Source organism: Diadema antillarum, unplaced genomic scaffold, assembly GCF_040938485.1.
Source record: "Diadema antillarum isolate AM-2024a unplaced genomic scaffold, OU_Dant_1.0 scf00000071, whole genome shotgun sequence".
Classification (NCBI taxonomy): domain Eukaryota; kingdom Metazoa; phylum Echinodermata; class Echinoidea; order Diadematoida; family Diadematidae; genus Diadema; species Diadema antillarum.
This window is the reverse complement of record NW_027270960.1, coordinates 8,247,359-8,267,591: the sequence shown is the minus strand read 5'-3', so window position 1 is coordinate 8,267,591 and position 20,233 is coordinate 8,247,359. Positions and strand designations below refer to the sequence as shown.

General features: G+C 37.7%; 2 protein-coding genes across 4 annotated transcripts in view; one reads left to right on the top strand and one right to left on the bottom strand.

The window, feature by feature from the left end:
• The window catches only part of LOC139716917 (MAGUK p55 subfamily member 7-like), a 97,835-nt gene extending 82,884 nt beyond the window's left edge, over positions 1 to 14,951 (bottom strand). For all 3 annotated transcript variants that reach the window (XM_071628436.1, XM_071628439.1, XM_071628437.1), the window contains exon 1: positions 14,809 to 14,951. The gene's annotated coding sequence lies outside the window, so the exon portion shown is untranslated. The remainder of the gene's footprint in view (positions 1 to 14,808) is intronic.
• Positions 14,952 to 15,601: 650 nt separating this feature from the next.
• Positions 15,602 to 20,233, top strand: part of LOC139717032 (uncharacterized) — a 49,544-nt gene continuing 44,912 nt past the window's right edge. Inside the window, exons 1-3 of the mRNA XM_071628548.1 lie at positions 15,602 to 15,746; positions 16,011 to 16,044; positions 18,288 to 18,460. Of these exons, the coding sequence (XP_071484649.1) occupies positions 15,706 to 15,746; positions 16,011 to 16,044; positions 18,288 to 18,460 (248 nt within the window). The 5' untranslated portion in view covers positions 15,602 to 15,705. The remainder of the gene's footprint in view (positions 15,747 to 16,010; positions 16,045 to 18,287; positions 18,461 to 20,233) is intronic.

Here is a 20,233-nt window from a genome sequence, read left to right as displayed (position 1 = left end):
AAATTCTCATTTTCAATTCTCATGGAACACAAACAATCGCAGGGTGTGTTATGTGGAATTCCACAACTACACAAAGTATAATTGAATTTGATTTTACAAAACATCTGAATTTAAAGGTCCTCATCCTCACTTTTGCAATGTGCTAAATTTTCAGCTGTGTCAAAGGATGACATGCAAAGGCAAGGTAAATTTTCTTGTAACAAAAAATGTTAAAAGAGTAGAAAAATACTGTATTTGTCAATTTGTTTTTGCTTTTATTATGAGTCTCCCAAGTTTTCCAATCCTCTATAATACATACCCATATGCGAAATTAATTTATTGGATACTGTAGAGTGAGCATGAACTGAAAATATGATGTTAACCACTTGAGCTGCCATACAAGGCTTTATGTACAAAACAATCAGTTACCCTATGTACTTGCCATCATATCTTAAATACAAATTGCACGGGTTAAAAATTGACCCCAAATAGACATGGCAAGATAAAAGCATAGCATATTGGATTTTCTGCCAGGGCCGATAATTTCAACACTTGTGAAAAGAAGCTGAACAATGATACATATTTCAGTAGCTTTGAGATGGATGACCAATATTCTTATCCTCTTGATCAAGCTATCAACCTTACAGATTTTAATGTTTATTTGCATGAAATACAAATGTATTTAAGGTTGATGGGGGTAATCTTTACCCATGCAGACTCCAGTAATCTTACACTTTATACATGTGTTGCACTCTGTATATAGGTACTATGACTAATCTAACAACAGCCTTTTCCTGTTCAAATGTATATTACTCCAGAGAAATTCATAAATCACCTTTTCAATTGAAGGGCTTCCGGGAGAAAGAAAAGCCTTTCAAATTCTGAGGGTACAATCCTCAGTATGTACTGTGATGCTTGGTATGTAATATACACGTGACAGTGAAACTTACAAAGAAATTAGAAACAGGCTTGTAACAAAAAACGGTTTGAGGCATCGTGCTCAAAGGTAACACATCACAGGTGAGTATGAGGAACAGGTTCTTTAACAGTTCTCACAGAAACACATGGATGACATTTACTCCTTGTGACTCCATACATCCCCACCCTTCCTAGGGAGATATGAAAAATGACAGACAGACAGACAGACAGACGGACAGACAGACAGACAGACAGACAGACAGAGAAGGAGAGAGTAAGGGGGAGAGGAAAAGTAAAATTAATACATGAGACACAAAGCCTGGGAAGCCACGCAAGAGGAATGCACAGATCCAAAAATATAATTTCTGATTCACTTCCATGTACGACTATTTGACAGTCATATCTAAAAATATATTATAAACAACAAGAAAATTACCTGGTAACTCGAAACACATTAACCCACCAAAATATAACAACAAACTTTAACACCTTTTGCACTATCCAATTGTACTATATGCATAACATGCATTCCCTGAAGAATGACTGCATGGTCACTCAACTTTCAAGGTGGCCACAGTGGAATGTGAAAGGAAGGTACTAATTAAGTCCACGTTGATCAGTGTGAACGGAGCTTTGTGGCCATAATACCTTTCTTTCGAGGACAGCAATTGATATTGATAACAAAATTTACTTGAGATTCCCTGACTGGCGACGAATCAGCCAAAGTGCAGTGTGAGACTGCAATTTTTCATTTGGAGATGTTTATGAACTTGTATTGGCACCAGTATTGACTTTTAATTGAGTCTTTTTGGCAAGACAGAGGCAAGCATTAGAAAATGTGTGTCTTCACATAGTGTTTAAAAAGAAAATCAATGGACTAAAATCCAGTATTGATTTTGGGAAGTCCCTTCAAGTTCAAGTTCAAGTTGATTTATTTCATTTCCAACAAACAAAATAACTGTAAGTACAATGAAACATTCGTATACACAGATGTCAGAAAATCAGTACCACAATGCGATGAACAGAAATAACATTGCAAAAAAGATACAGGTAAATAATCAACAGAGATACAAAAAATAACTGTTATTTCACTGTGGTAAATGCATTAACAATATTGCTGGAAATGGAGGGGACTGCTAAAAAGCAGAGCTTGTAGAATGCAGTCCCCTCATACAGAAAAAAAAAAACATACCCTTCTTACCCTTCTCCCGGGGAGGGGGGGGGGGGGGGGACTGCAATACTTTGCACAAAAGTTTCATGTATTTCACATTCTTTGAAAACCAAATTACATACAGCTTGGGTTACATTTTGTCAATCATTGCACTTAAATAAATGCAAAGGATTGAAAATGCACCACACTTCTAGATGGAATTCAACGTGGTGAATTGATTGAAAATCATAGTTTGTATGTAAAAATATTTGTGACTTATATTCTTCAAATTGTGAATTATTGCTATATTTGGTAATAACTCTTCAAGACTTCTTCCATTTCACAATGCATTTGGAACTGTATACAGGCCCAGTGTATATGAACAAGACAAATTTTGTGATACATGTGTGCACTGGCTGATAACCAAATTGAAACACAGGAAGGGAGGGTGAAAGCATAACATCCATAAGCTGGCAGCTTCATTTCTGATTAATGAGCTCATTGATTCACATCATATGATAATCCCCAAACTTTCAATCCATTCAAAGGGCGAGATGTTTTGACAGGCGAAACACCTCAGTGGAGTTACATCAGGCACGCCCCAAGGGGGCAGAGAAAGTGCCAAAAAACATGGGGATCTGATAAAGGTGAAGCCCACTGCGGACATGAGTCAGATGCACACACACAAAGCCCAGCCCTTTTTTTCCTCACAGTGGTGTACCCCTCTTGCCCCCTACCCCCCTCCACTTCTCCCTTCCCCCTTCTCACACCACCTCTGCACATCTTTCCACAAGAGGCCTGACCAATGTGCCTTTCAATAAATGCTTCAAATAATCACATAGAATAAGTTGCACATATCATAACCCCCGTTCCCCACCCCCCCAACAGAGATTTTTTTTTCTCACATCTGTCACTCGTCTGAAGCAAAGTTTGTTGCTTCCAGCCACCCATCGAAGTGTATCAAATGAATCTGACTTGTTTCTGTCGACTATCAGGTCAGTGTCAGACGTGTCGGGCGTCCTCATCGTATGATCTTGCTTCATCGGATCACGCCTGATGTGTCTGATACTGATGTGATAGTAGACCACACAAGTCGGATTCATCAGACTGCCATCCGATACACTTCGGTTGGTGGCCGGAAGCGGAAAAAAATTTCATCTTCCATGCATTCTTGCACACTCTTACCTGAGAACATTGGAAACTTAGGTCTGCATATGGATCCCCCCCCCAACTCCAGGGTGGGGGGGGGGGGGGGCAGGCAGCCCTGGATCTGCAATGAACAAACTTGGAACTAAAGTCATCAATGTACAAACTCATGGTATTAACTTTGCTTTATCATTTCTGGTTCTAGAGTAGAAGATTTTAAATATGGTGGGGGGGGGGGGGGGGCGGTGGGGTGGGCCTTCTAGGGGCCCCCAAGAGGGACATGTGCCCATTTGAAGGAATTGAGATTCTATCCCCTTAGGGATGCTACCTGCTAAGTTTGGCCAAAATTCATCATGAGGTTTTCAAGAAGAAGATGAACATGTACAATTCAGGCTCCATTACAACTGTAGGACTTCTCCCCATCCCCTCTCCTGGGTCCGGGGGGGGGGGCGGGGGGGGGGGGGGGGGGGGGGGGGCACCCCTAATTCCACCAACCCCATGAACAAACCTGGAACTACAGTCATCAATGTACTAACTCATAGTATTATCTAAGCCCTATCACTTCTGGTTCTAGAGAAGATTGTTAAAGATTCCTTAATTTTAGGGAGTTTGGGCCCCCTGGGGCCCCCAGGTGGGCCATGGTGCCCATGTGAACAAATTGAGATCCTATCCCCCTAGGGATGCTACCTACCAAGTTTGGTGAAAATCAGACATGGCGATCTCAAAGTGAAGATGAAAAAATGTACAATTTAGGCCCCATTAGGACCCTCCCCACCCCCCTCCCCTGGGTCCCAAGGGGGGCACCCTGATTCCCCCATGAACAAACTTGAAACTACAGTCATCAATGTAGCTAACTCATAGTATCAACTAAGCCCTATTACTTCTGGTTCTAGAGAAGATTGTTAAAGATTCCTTAATTTTAGGGAGTTTGGGCCCCTGGGGGCCCCCAGGTGGGCCATGGTGCCCATTGTGAACAAATTGAGATCCTATCCCCCTAGGGATGCTACCTACCAAGTTTGGTGAAAATCAGACATGGCGATCTCAAAGTGAAGATGAAAAAATGTACAATTTAGGCCCCATTAGGACCCCTCCCCACCCCCCCTCCCCTGGGTCCCAAGGGGGGCACCCCTGATTCCCCCATGAACAAACTTGAAACTACAGTCATCAATGTACGTACTCATAGTATCAACTAAGCCCTATTACTTCTGGTTCTAGAGAAGAAGATTTTCAAAGATTCCTTAATTTTAGGGTGTTTGGGCTCCCCTGGGGCCCCCCAGGTGGGCCATGGTGCCCATTTGAATAAATTGAGATCCTATCCCCCTAGGGATGCTACCTGCCAAGTTTGGTGAAAATCGGTCATGGGGTTCTCAAGAAGAAGATGAAAATGTAAAAAGTTTACGCACGAGTACGATGGACAACGCACGACGGACGAAGAGCGATCGCAATAGCTTACAGCTTGTACTTGAGCCTTCGGCTCAGGTGAGCTAAAAAAGTGACCCATGAGAAAAAATCTTTGCGGAATGGGGATATTATCTGATCTGTCTTGCATCATACAAGATTCTTTCTGCCATGTCCTCCTCCCCTCATCCTGATTTAGATGCTGAATGAGCTACTGTGAGAACAGAATTGTCTGCAAATTTACATAAACTTCACTTGTTCATATCATCCCCCCAAACAACCCCCCTCCCCCCCCCCAAAAAAAAATGCAAGTGTCCTTACTTCATGAGTTCCGTACATCACAAGAACCACAAGTGTCCATAAATACATGCCACTGTATCATATACACTGCACTACTCAAAGTGCCCCAGTTATAGGCTGCATGCATATTGATACATTGGTAGACACTTTGTATTTGAGATTCCAGAAAAAGAAAGACCCTCATATAATTTCCCAGTAAATAAACGACAAATTCTCTGCATCCAAGGATCATTGTACAGAGCAGTCTGGTTCCAGTTGGGGGTGGGGTGGGCGTGAGGGTAGGGGTGGGTTTTTTGATGTTTCTCATACCATAATGGTTGACATTCAATACCATGACCGATTAGAACAGTTCTTGCATATCTCAGATGAGAGAGAGAAGAAGGACAAGAGATTTCATGACGTGTCACAATCACAAGCTTCTCCCATACGGTAAAATGAGATGAAATAAATACATGTTGTACAATTTTTTGTTAAATGAATATTGTCTGGCCTTGAGGGGGACACTGTTATGTATTGCCCAAGTTACAAATTGTAGAACCATATTGCATGTATGAGTCGAATAATATGGTTGTAATGAGGGCAATACTATTCTGCTTCCTCTGAAAATAGCTAGCCTTTCTTTATATCACTGTTTAATCTTAAAGATTGCACAATTTACTCACATCCTTGAAAATTTTATCAAATCCCTCATCATACAGAAATTCTTACACAGCTTTGAGCTGCTGGAGGTTATAAAATCACCAAAATACACATTGTCAGAGTAATACATGTATGTGCACATGCTAGTACTGTAAACAAGCTGGGAATTGAGTCTGCAGATTTTAAGTTTACAGTTGTAGCTACAGAATCTCTCACACAAACATAGAGTTTTGTAGCTTGCACACATGATGTCCTTGAATCTATTAAGGTGGGGTATGATGTACGTAATATATAAAACACAACAAAAATGCCCAGAAGCAATTCACATTCTGTCAACTTGAAGCAAAGGGTGGGTGAGCAGAATGTGCAAGATATGTATTTGACCACTAAGGTGCCACACACAAAATATGATGTGAACGCGCATTGAATACTAAAGAGAACCATTTAGAGCTCATTTACTTTCTTGCCTGCTTCCATGATAATTTCATTATCTCTGAAGACTCTTTAGCATCACCAAGTTTCAGAAAGGATAAGGAAAAGAGATCGTTAAAGGCCCAGAAATCGGCTCTGTCGTTGATTGGACTGAACAATATCTATCAGCAGCAAATAGGCTAAAACGGTGTGGTCATTATTGCATTTTTTTTTTTTCCTCTTTGTGTGTCTGAGTCTTGGCTCATTAGTCTGTCATTCATGCTGCATCTACGGTTTGTTTGTGGCCCTCCCCTCGGGCTGTTTTGCAAACAGACAGCAAAGAATACGCTAATTGGCCATGGATCTTTGCAGCATCCTGTCTAGACTACATGCAGGGGAAAGATGCAGCAATGATGCTCATCCAAGTCACACCTTGAGTACGCCTGCTTGCCTCGTTGGAAGCAAAATGGGTTAATATATTACTATTTTGGACCCTAGTGAATAAGTTAATGGCTTGAATGAGGCATAACAGGCCACTGGGAATATAGACCACAATCAAATGATCCAAAACTCATGTCACCTTTTCATTTATTCATTATTATTACTGTTTTTTAATATTCTCTCTCATCTGTTGATCCTGTTCCTCTGCTCGCACTTACAGGTACTTTCACCTGGGGATAATTTTTCTTTAAATTTTCCTTGCCAATACTGTCATCTTCATGTGATTTGAAAAAGGCATCACTGCCCATAAAACATAAAGATTTTGTTATCACATGATTCTGGTTTCATAACAGAGGGAAAGTGCATTCAAGAACCCAACAGAGCAAGAAAACTGGAGTGTTTACAGTCAGGGAAAAGTAAGAAATTCAGGTGGGCTGGCACGGATGGCATGGAGACACAGAAGTTGGGGGCAACTCTTGGAGGGAAATCAATCCTGACAGTCAATTTCACATTCAGATTTCACTATTCCTACCCTTTATCACTCACGAGATCAACACCACTCCTCCAAGTTTCCTTTCTCTATGTGAACATATCTGCAAAAGCCCCGTATCCAAATGTCAAATACACTTTTCTTCTCTCGGGGTCCCCTCTACTACTAAAAGCCACGGATAGCTGACCCCTGCCATCAAGAGGAAAAAGTCGCGATATCAATCATCTTATCTTCGATCTGCCTGAAATTGAGTGGATCAAAACAAGACTGTAATACAAAAGGAAAGTTACATTCATGGTTTCAACGAATTGAAGGGGAAAAAAATATGCATTATTGCTTGCTCCATCCCAAAATTCCCATCTTGCTGCAGTACAATACACCACTTTACTCTGCACCTCTGTTGTACTATCGCCTCACAAAAATAGATAGTGTGCATGCATTGGCTTACAGTATGTAATATACATAAAATGCACAAGATTAATGTTGCATGTGCAATACTGAGTATTCTACAAAGTTACTGGAACTTGCAGACCATTCTTCTCACTTACGTGATTTCATCATTTTACCAATGGATAAGAAATGTTGATAACAGATATAATTGTTAAATAAACACTTATTTATTATGCCTTTCATACAATTATATTATCACCACTGTAGTATGAAATATGAAATTTGTGTTAAATGCAGGGATCGTACAACCATCTGTATTTCACACCCAGTGAGATATTTCATACCTGTACGACTGCATTATAAAAATCAGCATGTTCACAAGCATTTGAAAATGTCACCCTTGCTAAGTACCACGAACAAGCAAATGCCCATGCAGCTAGGAAATATAACAAAAACCTGGGGTGGTATTCTGAAGATCTTCCTAAGTTTCTAGTGTGCCTAGGAAAGACAGAATTGGTATTCTGAAATTTCTTTCTAGGCACTTCTTAATGTAAATTAGGCCATCCTTATCCCCCCCGCCCACGTCCTTTCTTAAGCCAATACAAAATGCCGTATCATAAGGAACCAACCAATGACAATCGCATACTACTATGACGTAGGGTCAAATAGGAATACACATGTGCGCGACATGTCCCCTTTCTCACGCTCATTTCGCGCATCAAAGTACATGTGCGCGCAGTGAATGACAAGCACACCTATCACGATGTCTGCAGATTGCTATTCTTAACAACGTACTTAGGACAGGGGTGGAGCTTTCCTAAATATCTTCCTAAATTTCTTTCCTAAGTGCATTCTAGAATACCAACTTCTTCCTAAGTCAGAAATTTGCATACTCACGCCCCCTTAATATTTTTCATCCTAAGTTTAGGAAAAAACTTAGGAACAGACTTAGGAAGAAACTTAGGAAGATTTTCAGAATACCACTTAGGAAAAAATCCTGACTTAGGAAGAAATTTCTTCATAGGAAGGATTTCAGAATACCACCCCTGGTTCATCAGACTTTGATTATGGACTTGATTTCATAAATGGTTAAAGGAAAAAAAATCAGTGATTCAGTTGAAAAGACCAGTCTTCTATATTAAGTAAAGGTGCAATGTTCATCATATGTGGTACTAGACATCACATATTAAAGCTGGAAAATCTACCTGCTTATTTCATGTATACAGCCAATGCTGGGCAGATGTTCCCCAAGAGTGTTCAAACCTGCATGGTTCCTAACAACAGAGGGCAGTATGCCACTATGAGACATTCTCTGTACCATTATCCCATTCCCTCAGACTGGTGACAAAAGGTTGCAAGTCCTGGGAACTTTGCTGTATTATTTGATTGTTGATTTGATTTGTCCGTTCAAAAGTCATGAATTTTTGAAGTTTCAGGGCCGCAATCGCTGGATTAGAAGACTACGTGTACTACAGCTTGTGATGTCACATGCATAGAAAGATATACAGAAAATATAAAGAAAATTCAACATATTTTCACTTTCTCATGTTACAAAAAAGCACTTGACTTACCTCTTTCGGAAGGCAGGGGGAATGATATTACCCTTGACAAACGTCTGTTACAAGTCGAGGGAATGTGTAGTCACTCCTCCTTCAAAAAAAAAAAAAAAAAAGACATTTTGTGGAATTCTCTTTATATTTTCCTTATATCGTTCTATGCATGTGACATTATATCATAGATTGTCTAGTAGTCTTTTCATCAAGCAGTGACTGCACAGAAAAATGCATATCTTTTGAACAGATTGTCCTATTTTCCTCAAACTTTCACTAATGTGCTTTTAATGATATTGCTGCAATCACTCAATCTGCATGCGTATTAAAGGACAAGTCCGCCTTCATATACATGTGGATTGAGTGAAGGCAACAATATTAGTAAAACACATAAGTGAAAGTTTGGGGAAAATCAGACAATCCGTTCAAAATTTATGAATTATATCTGCGCAGTCACTGCTGGATGAGAAGACTACGACAGTGTATGATGTCACATGCGTACAACAAAATAAGGAAAATAAAAAGAGAATTTCACGAAACTTTACTTTTTGAATAAAGTGCACATTTCTTCGGTATGTTACTGACGTATGTTAAGGGTGATATTATTCCCCTTGCCTTCTGAAAGAGAGAAGTCGAGTGTTCTTTTGTTACGCGTGAAAAGCAAAAATATGTTGAATTTTCTAAACACTTTCTCTATGTCGTTGTACACATGTGACATCACAAGCTATAGTAGTCTTCTAATCCAGTCGTGACTGAGCAGAAACTTCAAAAATTCATAACTTTTGAACGGATTGTTCGATTTTCCTCAAACTCTCACCGATGTGTTCTACTAATATTGCTGCATTCACAAAACCCATATGTCAATGAAGGTGAACTTGTCCTTTAAAGGACAAGTCCACCTTCATATACATACATGTGGATTAAGTGAATGCAGCAATATCATTAGAGCACATTAATTAGTGAAACTTTGAGGAAAATCGGACAATCCATTCAAAAGCTATGAACTTTTAAAGTATCTGTGAAGTCACTGCTTGATGAGAAGACTACTACAGTGTATGATGTCACATGCATAGAACGATAAAAGAAAATACAAAGAGAATTTCACAAAATTTTATTTTTTATAAAAAATGCACATTCCCTAAACTTGTTACTGACACATGTTAAGGGAAATATTATTCCCCCTGCCTCCTGAAAGAGGCAAGTCGAGTGTTCTTTTAATATTCGAGAAAAGTGAAAATATGTTGAATTTTCTTTATATTTTCTCTATATTGTTCTATAATTGTGATATCACAAGCTGTAGTGGTCTTCTCATCCAGCAGTGACGGAGCAGAAACTTTAAAAATTCATAACTTTTCAATGGACTGTCTGATTTTCCTCAAAACTTTCACTGATCGGTCTAGTGATATTTGCTGCATTCACTCAATCCACATATCTATGAAGGTGAACTTGTCCTTTAAGGTGAACTTGTCCTTTAATTGCCACACAGAACGATTGGCAAGAACAAGTACAAAACTTGAATGTTTGACACCCAATAATGAATAACATTAATACAAAAAAAAAAAGGTTAAGGAAAGAGAGAGAGGGGGAAAGTTTTTGCATATCATTCTTCCAAAACATATGGGAGACAACTCAGAGGTGATAAGAAATGTATTGTACATTCCACACCAACAAAAAGGAAAAAGGAAAAAAGAATTTTGCTTTCAATACACTGGATAGGCATACACTAAAAGGACAAGTCCACCTTCATATACATGTGGATTGGGTGAATGCAGCAATATTAGTAGAACACATCAGTGAGAGTTTGAGGAAAATAGGACAATCTGTACAAAAGTTATGATTTTTTGAAGGTTCTGCTCACTCACTGCTGGATGAGAAGACTACTATAGCTTGTGATGTGATGTCACATGCGTACAATGATATAAGGAATATAAAAAGAGAATTTCACAAAACTTTATTTTTTTATTAAGGTGCACATTTCTTCGACTTGCTACTGACGTATGTTAAGGGTAATATTATTCCCCTTGCCTTCTCAAAGAGAGAAGTCGAGTGTTCTTTTGTTATGCGAGAAAAGTGAAAATATGTTGAATTTTCTTTATACTTTCTTTATATCGTTGTACACATGTGACATCACAAGCTATAGTAGTCTTCTCATCCAGCCGTGACTGAGCAGAAACTTCAAAAATTCATAACTTTTGAACGGATTGTCCGATTTTCACCAAACTCTCACTGATGTGTTCTACGAATATTGCTGCATGCACTCAACCCACATGTCTATGAAGGTGAACATGTCCTTTAAAGAAATGCCCCAACCCCATCCTTTGTGGATATTTCATGATGCATGTGGAATGTTCTGAGCATGATTGGAAAGGACACAAAACAAATGTACAAACTAAAAGGAAACCTAGATGAAGTTGGAGTTTGAAAAATAACACCTTTTTTTTGGGGGGGGGGGGGATTACTCTACATCATCCTCTTTCAGGTTATTCATTTATTTATTTACGCATTCATCTTTCTTTTTCTTTGTTTGAGGAGGGGCATGGAAAAAGTGCTTTCAGTTACTACCATGTATTACTTTTATCAAATTTGTCTAATATTATTTATAAAACTTGTCCTGTATTTGATTTACCTTTGTCTAATCTCCCAAAACAGAAAAAAAAGAATAAAATTAATTTATGGAAGGTACCAGTTTGAAACCTGTCCTAGTTTCTTTTTTTTTTATAAATAAAAGATGTTTGTTCTTTGCTTAAAGAGTGTATTCACACAAAACAAGTCAGAGTGTATTTACACAAAACATACAAAACAAGTTGAAATTCTTGTGGAAAATGACAAATACTGTACATCTTAGTAAGCATTACACTCCAACATCACATTAAATTTTTGCTTTTATCAACACTGCTATCAATTTTCTATGGGGTTTCCTTTTCAAACAAAAACACACACAAAAGCCCTAAATAAAATCTCTGATATAAAAATATTGCACTACTTAATATTACAAATTGAAAAATACTTTCCGAGATATCATGGTTTTGACAGTGATTTTTACATGATCTGAAAAACAACCCCCTCCCAAAAAAAACCACAACTCATGAAAAAACCAATAAACAAAAAATGAAACAAATGACCAAAAACAAAAACAAAAAAAAAAACACAAAATTTTTTGCTTTGAGCAGGTCGTTTCACTTTTGTAGCTAGAGGAAAGAATACACCTAATGGCTTTATACTGCTAGAAATGTTATCAAATTTTGGGGGTTATTTTTTCAACTAAACTTCTTGGATGTGCTGTGAAGAATTTTATGATCAATCATTTCTCCTTTGCCATGCTCTTTCAATTAAAAAAGCTCTTCAAGATACCACCTCATTAACTGATAATGACCTGTCGTGTTTCATTAATCTATAAAAATCCAATATGGTTTCATACTGCTATAAATGTTCAAAAATTTTTGGTTTATTTTTTCATCTAAACTTCTTGGATATGCAGTGAAGAATTTCATGACCAATCATTTCTTCTTTGCCTTGTCTTTTAATTAAAAGAAAAACCCAACTCTTTTACTACCTACATGTACAACTTCATTATCTGACATTAATCTGTCATATTTCAGTAATCTTGCAAAACACAATGTGTTTTTCTACTTGCATTTTTCAACCGAGCAGAGTCAGTCACTACACAAATGGTTTACAGTCAGACTGCAGCACGAGCGAAATTGCACATATTTATTCAAGTATTATGTACAGCTCAGCGGTGCTTGAATACGTAATGAACAGATACGTGGTCATAAACAAATTTGTGTAGAACAAATATTTCTAGTCAGTTTTCAACAATGTTACCATCTAATCAAAGAGAAAATATCAACAAATATTCCTGTGATCAAAACAAAATGAAAAATAAGAATCCAGATTATCAAAACTGCTCACAAAGTTCAGTGTTGTATTTCAAAAAATTCCTTCATGTTTGACTCCAAAAACTGGCATGAAATCTTCAATGTCCCTCTAATACATGGTGTATGCGATGTTTGCTAATATTGCATCATATTTATGACACGTTTGCCAATTTTATTGTAGTAAGAGTCAGGAACTAGCAAAATTCAGAGACATTCCTTTATGTGGAGTTAAAAAAGAAAAAGGAAAATTGCCTTTGGGTTCGCACGTAATTCCGGGTCTGTTATTGGTCTAAAAACTGATTAATGATTAATCACTGAAATAATATGATTGATCACTTTTCAAAATATTTAACAATTTCTTCATAGAATTTTGTCATCTTTACCAATGCGTATGAGAATTTTGAAAAAGTGGACATTGACATAAATAATGAAATTTATCACTGATTTAATCTAGAGAGCAATTTTCACCCTTTTTTTTTCACTTCTTGGGATGTTTCAGTACCATCCTGCCACCACAGGTAACTTGTCATTTAAACACCTAAAGCAACAGAAAAATTTTTTATGATCAGTAGGACTTGATTCAATCAAATAATTCTCAAATTCAAGTTCATACTTAAAATGTATGTTAGAATAATATACTTCATCATGCCAGTCCTTTTAAATGATATACCAAACAACCTCTGAGTCGTTGACTTAAATTTTGACAGTGTAATATCCCATGCTTGATTTTCCCAAATATCAGTGAAACCCAAACTATCAAGAAGTCCTGTTATCTTTTAAGTCCCCGGTATGCTACGAGTGCTATCAACAAACAATGAAGAGTTAAAAGAATGCCACGGACGAGTCTGTACCAGAGCAGCATACGATTTGCAATGACATATTAATTTGTAAACCCTAGGTCCCCATAAACCATACAACTTTGTGTGTTCGTAAGTGCATGCCCAACATTGATTTTTTCAAAATCTTAAACACAAAGACCCAATTTGAGACAGCTTTTCAAATCCCCTACATGTACCTCACATCCATACAAGAAAGACAGGTAGATCCAGGGGCGGATCCAGGAATTTCGTAAAGAGGGGGCGCATTGAAATTAAAGGGGGGCGCACGCACCCCTCCCCCATTTTTTTCTTTTTATTTCCTTTGTTTCAACAAAAAATAAAGGGGGGGGGGGCATGCGCCGGTTGCGGTCCTCCCTGGATCCGCCCCTGGGTAGATCTAAATTCTAATTGATCAAACAGCTTTAAGTTGTATATTTATATTTAATAACAGGAGTTAAGGATCAAAGCATACATGATCAAGCTTCAATTTCATATAAAGGCATGTGCTGCCTGACAAACCTGTTTATCAATGGCCTTTTTGAATACATTGTTAGCAAATGTTATTCCCAAATATACCAGACACCAAGTTTATCCTCTCCAAAGACCACAGTTGGAAAATTGTTTCCTCACCCTTTAAAAAAATCACTGCTTTTGATTACAGGCGTTTATGGAAAGATGCCATAAATGCCAATGGCTATGCAGCTATGGCAATAACGAAAAACAGAATCAAACATTAAAGCTTTTTGTATCCTATCAATTCTTGAGGACTTCCACCTAAAACAATGGCGTTATCTGCATAAGAGGCCATAGGGCCGGGTGAACAGTCAGTAGGGGGCCTAGGACGCAGTCTCCTTGCCCTATTAACTTTATTGAACAATCATGACAATACTGTCTATGAGTATTACTAAAATTAAATAGTTCTAGACTCTAGATGAGATTGAGAGTAATGAGACCTGCCTTTCATACCATACCACTATCTGGGGTTCAGTATTTGTTAATAATCTAGCTTTGGAAGTCGTTTAAAAACAGGGCAAATAAAATGGAAGGAATGTGAAAGAAAGGAGGGAATATGAAAGAGATGCTTTGGTAAAGACTCCTTTTAATTACGACCGACAAGGTCAGGGTTTGTGATCAATCTGTAGCCAGCATGCAGCAGGCTCCTTTCGTACTCGTCCGCCCGTGTGTGCGGGGCCGGGCGCCGGGCCCGCAGCGGCGAGCTGCACGTCATTCCAGCGTGCCCAAGACATCATCACAACCTGATTATAAGTATGCGATTTTTTAACTGTTCCTGGCCAGTTACCTGATATAAATGAGTGTCAGACGACGGCAGGAGTCATGTGTTGTAATTGGCAGTCTTGATGATTACTGGCTAAACAAACAAAGACGAGCGAAAGATCCCATGTTAATTTGTCTCGAAGGTTTCATCCTTGGCCATCCAGGGGTGCACAATACATCAATTCACAAGCATGCAATGAAGCCGTGTGTGTTTGAGATCGAGAATCGTGATGTGATCAACCCATCAAATCGAAACGTGGTTGTTGTTGTTGTGCGCGTGTTTTGTTCGCGTGGGTTTTCCTGCATGCTAGTGAAAACAGGAGATCGATCACACAGACAAGCAAGTCAATCGATCAATTACCAGGCACGTCCATTCTGATATGGGTAACTATTGACAAACGCATGAGAACTGATCGTTATATTGATTTAAATAAGTTCTATAATCCTCTATTTCTGAATTGAAAAAAATGTTCAGATCACATATTTTTGTTCTAATTCCACTAAGAAGCTATTCTAAATGAAAGAATTCAACATATGTGGCGCATTTACAGTAGAAAATATACGATACTAAAGTTGATATACCCCTTTCGTTATCATGAAATAAATTGCATTTTAAGAACAAATTTGTTATTTTATACGGATAATTTGTACATTTCCTTCAGAAAGTTACGACATCTAATAAATATTTTCAGTCAAATTACATTGTGAAGTGTAATAGAACAGGAAACGTAAAATTGTACTATCGCACTGCAGCACAAAAACCTGACCAAGTGCGAAAGGTCATCAAGTACCCGGATTGAACATGGCGACACCACCTAGGTGAAATGTTGTGTGTTATGTTAGGGGTGAAAAGAGGCATCAAATTCACAGCTTTCCTGTAATGCTTTTCCGTGTCTGATTCACTTCTAACATACTTGCATTGATGGTGATGTATGCAAGCAAACAACCAAGACTCCGTGATGGGTAAATTTCTTCTCAGCTAGCAAATTTTATTCAATCAACAATCTTTCCCTACTTTTTATGCATGTTGGGATTGATTTTCTGTGGTGGGACTGTAGAACAGTAGATTCTACATGTTTTGCAGTCTGCTCCAAACAATGTTCCAGGAGAGGATGGAGACCGATTTGTTTTCTGCGGCTTAATGTTTTCATTCTAAGGCATTTTGTCCTGTATTTGTCATGTCTTGATGTGTAATAAAAGTTTTTTTCCCCTTTATTTTCATTGCAGGTTCCATGAGCGGAATGAAGCCCATCCCTTTCAGGTTTGTAGTGATTGAATTGAGATCTGAGAATGAGATTTTAATTACAGTGCCATTAAAATTACTGTGTAATAACAATGTCTCAACCTCAAATTAAGTATAATTAAATGAAGTGTAATTTGTTAATGTGCAGGTAAGTTATGGTATAAATTTAGTATTTCATTTGTCTGGTTGTTTACAAGGGAACGTGAAGTGAAGACTTTCAACTTTCAAGTTTCATGCTGATTACTTCTACTTGTGAATTGTGTAAAGTTACTACATAGTTTCTATTCATTAACATAGTAATGCCTAACGGTTAGACTCTAGTGTCTAATGTCTTGTAACTTGTTGAATGTTGGGCAAAACATGACGAAGTCTTGCTGTGTGGTATGAAATGGTGCTAAAGTAGTGCAGATCCTGAGTGAGCGATTGAAGGTCTGGGTGCACTGGGTGTTTGAATTTGATTTGAGTAAGGCCCGTCTAGAGAAATACAGAAGTTGAACTTGAATAATGCCTATTGGTGTAAATTACAAAGAGAGTCAGGCAAGTTTCTACTTTCTTTCAGATAATTTTTACAGAATGATTCAGTTGTAAGGCAGCCAGTGCCAGTTTGGTTAAAAACTTTCCCCTTTGTGATCTTCCATGGATATAGAAACATCTATATATTAGCAATGGTGGTCATATTTTTTCCCTTATTGGATAGTATGACTGGAAATGTGAAGGAAGGTAATCTTATTTGTAGAAGTTTAGAAGCCCATCATATGACTTTCATGAAATACCCAAATTTTTCAAGCATCCAGCACCACCTTCTTTTTTCATTGAAGTACATCCCTCTAAGCAGGGATAGTTGTACCGAGTGCAGTGAGGTGCACTGTCTCAGAAGTGCATGTAGTGAAGACTGAATGTAGCGTGAACAGACATTTATCTTGTCTTTTAAGTACAGTAAGCAATAAATTCCTACTAGGGGCCTAATAAGACCTGTTGATACATGTATAGATAACTAGTCTGTACAACACTGTACCAAGTTTAAACAGTGGCTTCATTATAGGACAGCCTCTTCAAGAATGCAGGTTGCTTTAAAAATGCAGACAAATGGCTGGACTCCAACTTGAATCCTAGTAACAGTTTTTATCTGTTCATGGGCTAAAAAGGGGTCTGACTTTGTTCAGCAATATTGCTCATACTGATACGGATTCACAGAGCTGAATGTGTGCTTTTAAGTGCACATCACTGGACAGTAGTTTTAGTGCAGATGAATGGTGATGATACTGCTTTTAATTGTGCATTTCTGATCTGACAGTTCTCAGTGCACTTAACAACCAAGATAAGTCTTTATCATACACCTAAGATACAAAACAACGTTCGAAACCTTTCTAAGTCTTGATCAGAGAACTTATAGAATATCCCTGTAAAATTGTACAGAATGGTTTTATGTGGGACTGCTAGTGTGTATTCCAGAATGTTTGATAGCATACTTGGAGCTTCTGTGGTAGAGGGATGATTGTGTTTCTAATAGAAATAAAAAGAAAAACTACATGCCATTATAAACAGGTTTGTAGAAATGTTATAGAGATGTATGGTGCTCGTGACATGCCTGGATCTGCTCGTTCAAAAATTGTTCTTGTGCTGCTTGGGTGTACATGTGTGTTTAAAGTCTTTTGAGAAAGGTATAATTCAAAGATGTGCCTAGTTTGAATTGAATGTTTCGCTTTAGTCTTTTTACATAAGTTACATACTATCTAGGTTCATAAGCAACTTGTATTTTGTAGTTCTGTTGCCATTCTTTTATTAGAGAATGAGTTCATTCAACCATGTTCTACTTCAACTTGGATGTGGTATACATAATGTAGGTCAGTTGTCAGTGTTTCCAGGAAATGGGCTCACACCCTTTCAAATTAGAAACGTGCCCAACAAAAATCAAATAGTCATAATGCTGTGATTTGGGGGTGTGCTGAAGTGAATTTGATGAATGCATTTGTAGTAGGCCTAAATAATATTTGAGGAAGTTGTATTTCGATGTATTATTGCAGTCACAGGCACGTAAAGATATGGTTTGAACCAGCAACCATGTAAATATAAAGGCTATAGAAGACTGCTACTGTTTTTAGGTCTGTCCTAGTGTTTATAGGACTTTTAGAACTATAGAAGGCAGGATATGTTTTCTTAATGCATGAAACAGTTCAATTAATTGTTAAAATAATGTATTCTAATATGTATGTTGTCTGGAGCATCACTGATGGTTCTTTATCTTGAACTGAATTTGACAGGGTGTTGACGGTCACTCCAAAGGGCGAGAAAACAACGAGATGGCATCGGAGAGGGAGAGGAAGAAGCCAACACCTTCAAACGCTACTGGAAGCCATTCATCGACCAATCAGAACAGCCCCAGGAACGTCATTACGAAGACCATGTATATCCAACGTCAAAAGGATAAGCAGAAGTCAGGTAAAAAATAAATTGATTAAAAAGATCTGATAACACTCAAGGGTTGAAAAGACAATTTTATATAACAGTGCTATGGAATGGGTGGCTGATGGTGGTCAGAGATGGACAAGAATGGTGTCTGTGCTATTAACCTCATATTTCACCCCTTTTTTTCATTCGTCTCATGGCAATTTCAGAATATTGTCAAAATGGGAGAGCCAAATTTACTTCAGACACAGAAGACTTCAAATGAAGTGTAGTTCTTTGTACCCTTTCCACAGAATACTCAATAAAGCTCCAACTTCTTTGAAAGCACCTCAATCTTCTACAGTAGTAAACAAGCTCTATACTTAGTTATAAATAATTTAATCATTGGATATGTAGTAGTTGTCAGAATTAAGATGAAAATTGTCTACATGTTTTGCACCATTGAATGAAAATTCTTGATTTTCTTCAAATCCTTCAGGGACACCTGGCTCCCTGTAAGCAATATACAAGATCTAAGGTTTTTGTTTTTTTTTCAATTATGACATAATGACTTCAAAAAGAGTTTGATAGTGTACATTTGTAAGATGACTGACATGACACTGAAATCAAGTTACTGTAAGTATTTTTCTTTATAGCCAAAGAATGTGTATAACACAATGCAAAGCTGTTGCATAAAAATTTCCCCACAAAACATGCATCACACTTTTTTTTTCACTCTAAATACATGTATCATGTATTCTTCCAGAGTTGTACTCATGGACAAAAAGTCCCCCCCCCCCCCATAGTGTGATGTAAATCATTAACAGTGGGTGATTTTAGCATCCTTTGCAAGAACACTATCCAAAGAATTTTCTCCAGTAACTGTGAATGTTCCTTCTTCAGAAAGACTCAATGTGGAAGTAATTGACTCAACATGTAGCACTCTTGTACAATGTGATAAACTTGCTTGGATAAACACTTTAAGGGATGGTATAGTTTTGGTTCAGATGGGGCTTCAGGTTTCCATTTTTGTGTGTTTGTGTGTGAGATAATGAGAAAGCCTCTTATGAAATATGAAAGAGCATACAATTCTATTACAGGAATTCAAAGCTCGATGAAAACTGGTTTTGACATGGATGAGATATCTAAGAACAAAGGGATCTTAAAAGGTGGGACCCACTTTCTATTAGGATCTCTTTGTTTTATTAAGTTTTTGGATATCTCTGTCATTTCAAATCAATTTTCATCAAATAAACTTTGAATTTCTCTTAGAATTGTATGCTCTTAAATATTTCATAATTGTTTCTAATTATCGCACAAAAATTTAAAATCTGAATCCTAACCAAAACTACAATCCTTTTAACACAGTCCTGAGTTTACCTTGCCTTTGTCTTCTTATTTTGTAAACTTTGACCATGTTCACATGTATTTTTTTTTCTTGTCCTTCATTCTAATAATGAGGCAATTGTGAATCAGTTCTTGAGACTATTGATGAAAGACTTCCTTGTCAGGGCTTTGCATGCACATGTATGATATGATTGTGATTCTGTTTGTGTGTGTATGGTTTGCTTCAAATGTCTTTTTTATTCAATTTATTTCAAAATGAAAACACCCCCCCCCCCCACAAAGAACTGTTCATGTGGTAGAGCATGTCAAAACAGTAGAGGCACTCTTTTCCTTTTCTTGTGGTAAGGTGTATTCTCTTTTTTCTTTTGATACTCATTAGGAACAAATTTATGAGGGCAGGATGTCAATCCCCGAGGAAAAAGAAATAAAGTACAATATCAGTGTGAAGTATAAGTATAAAGAGTGACAACTTGTT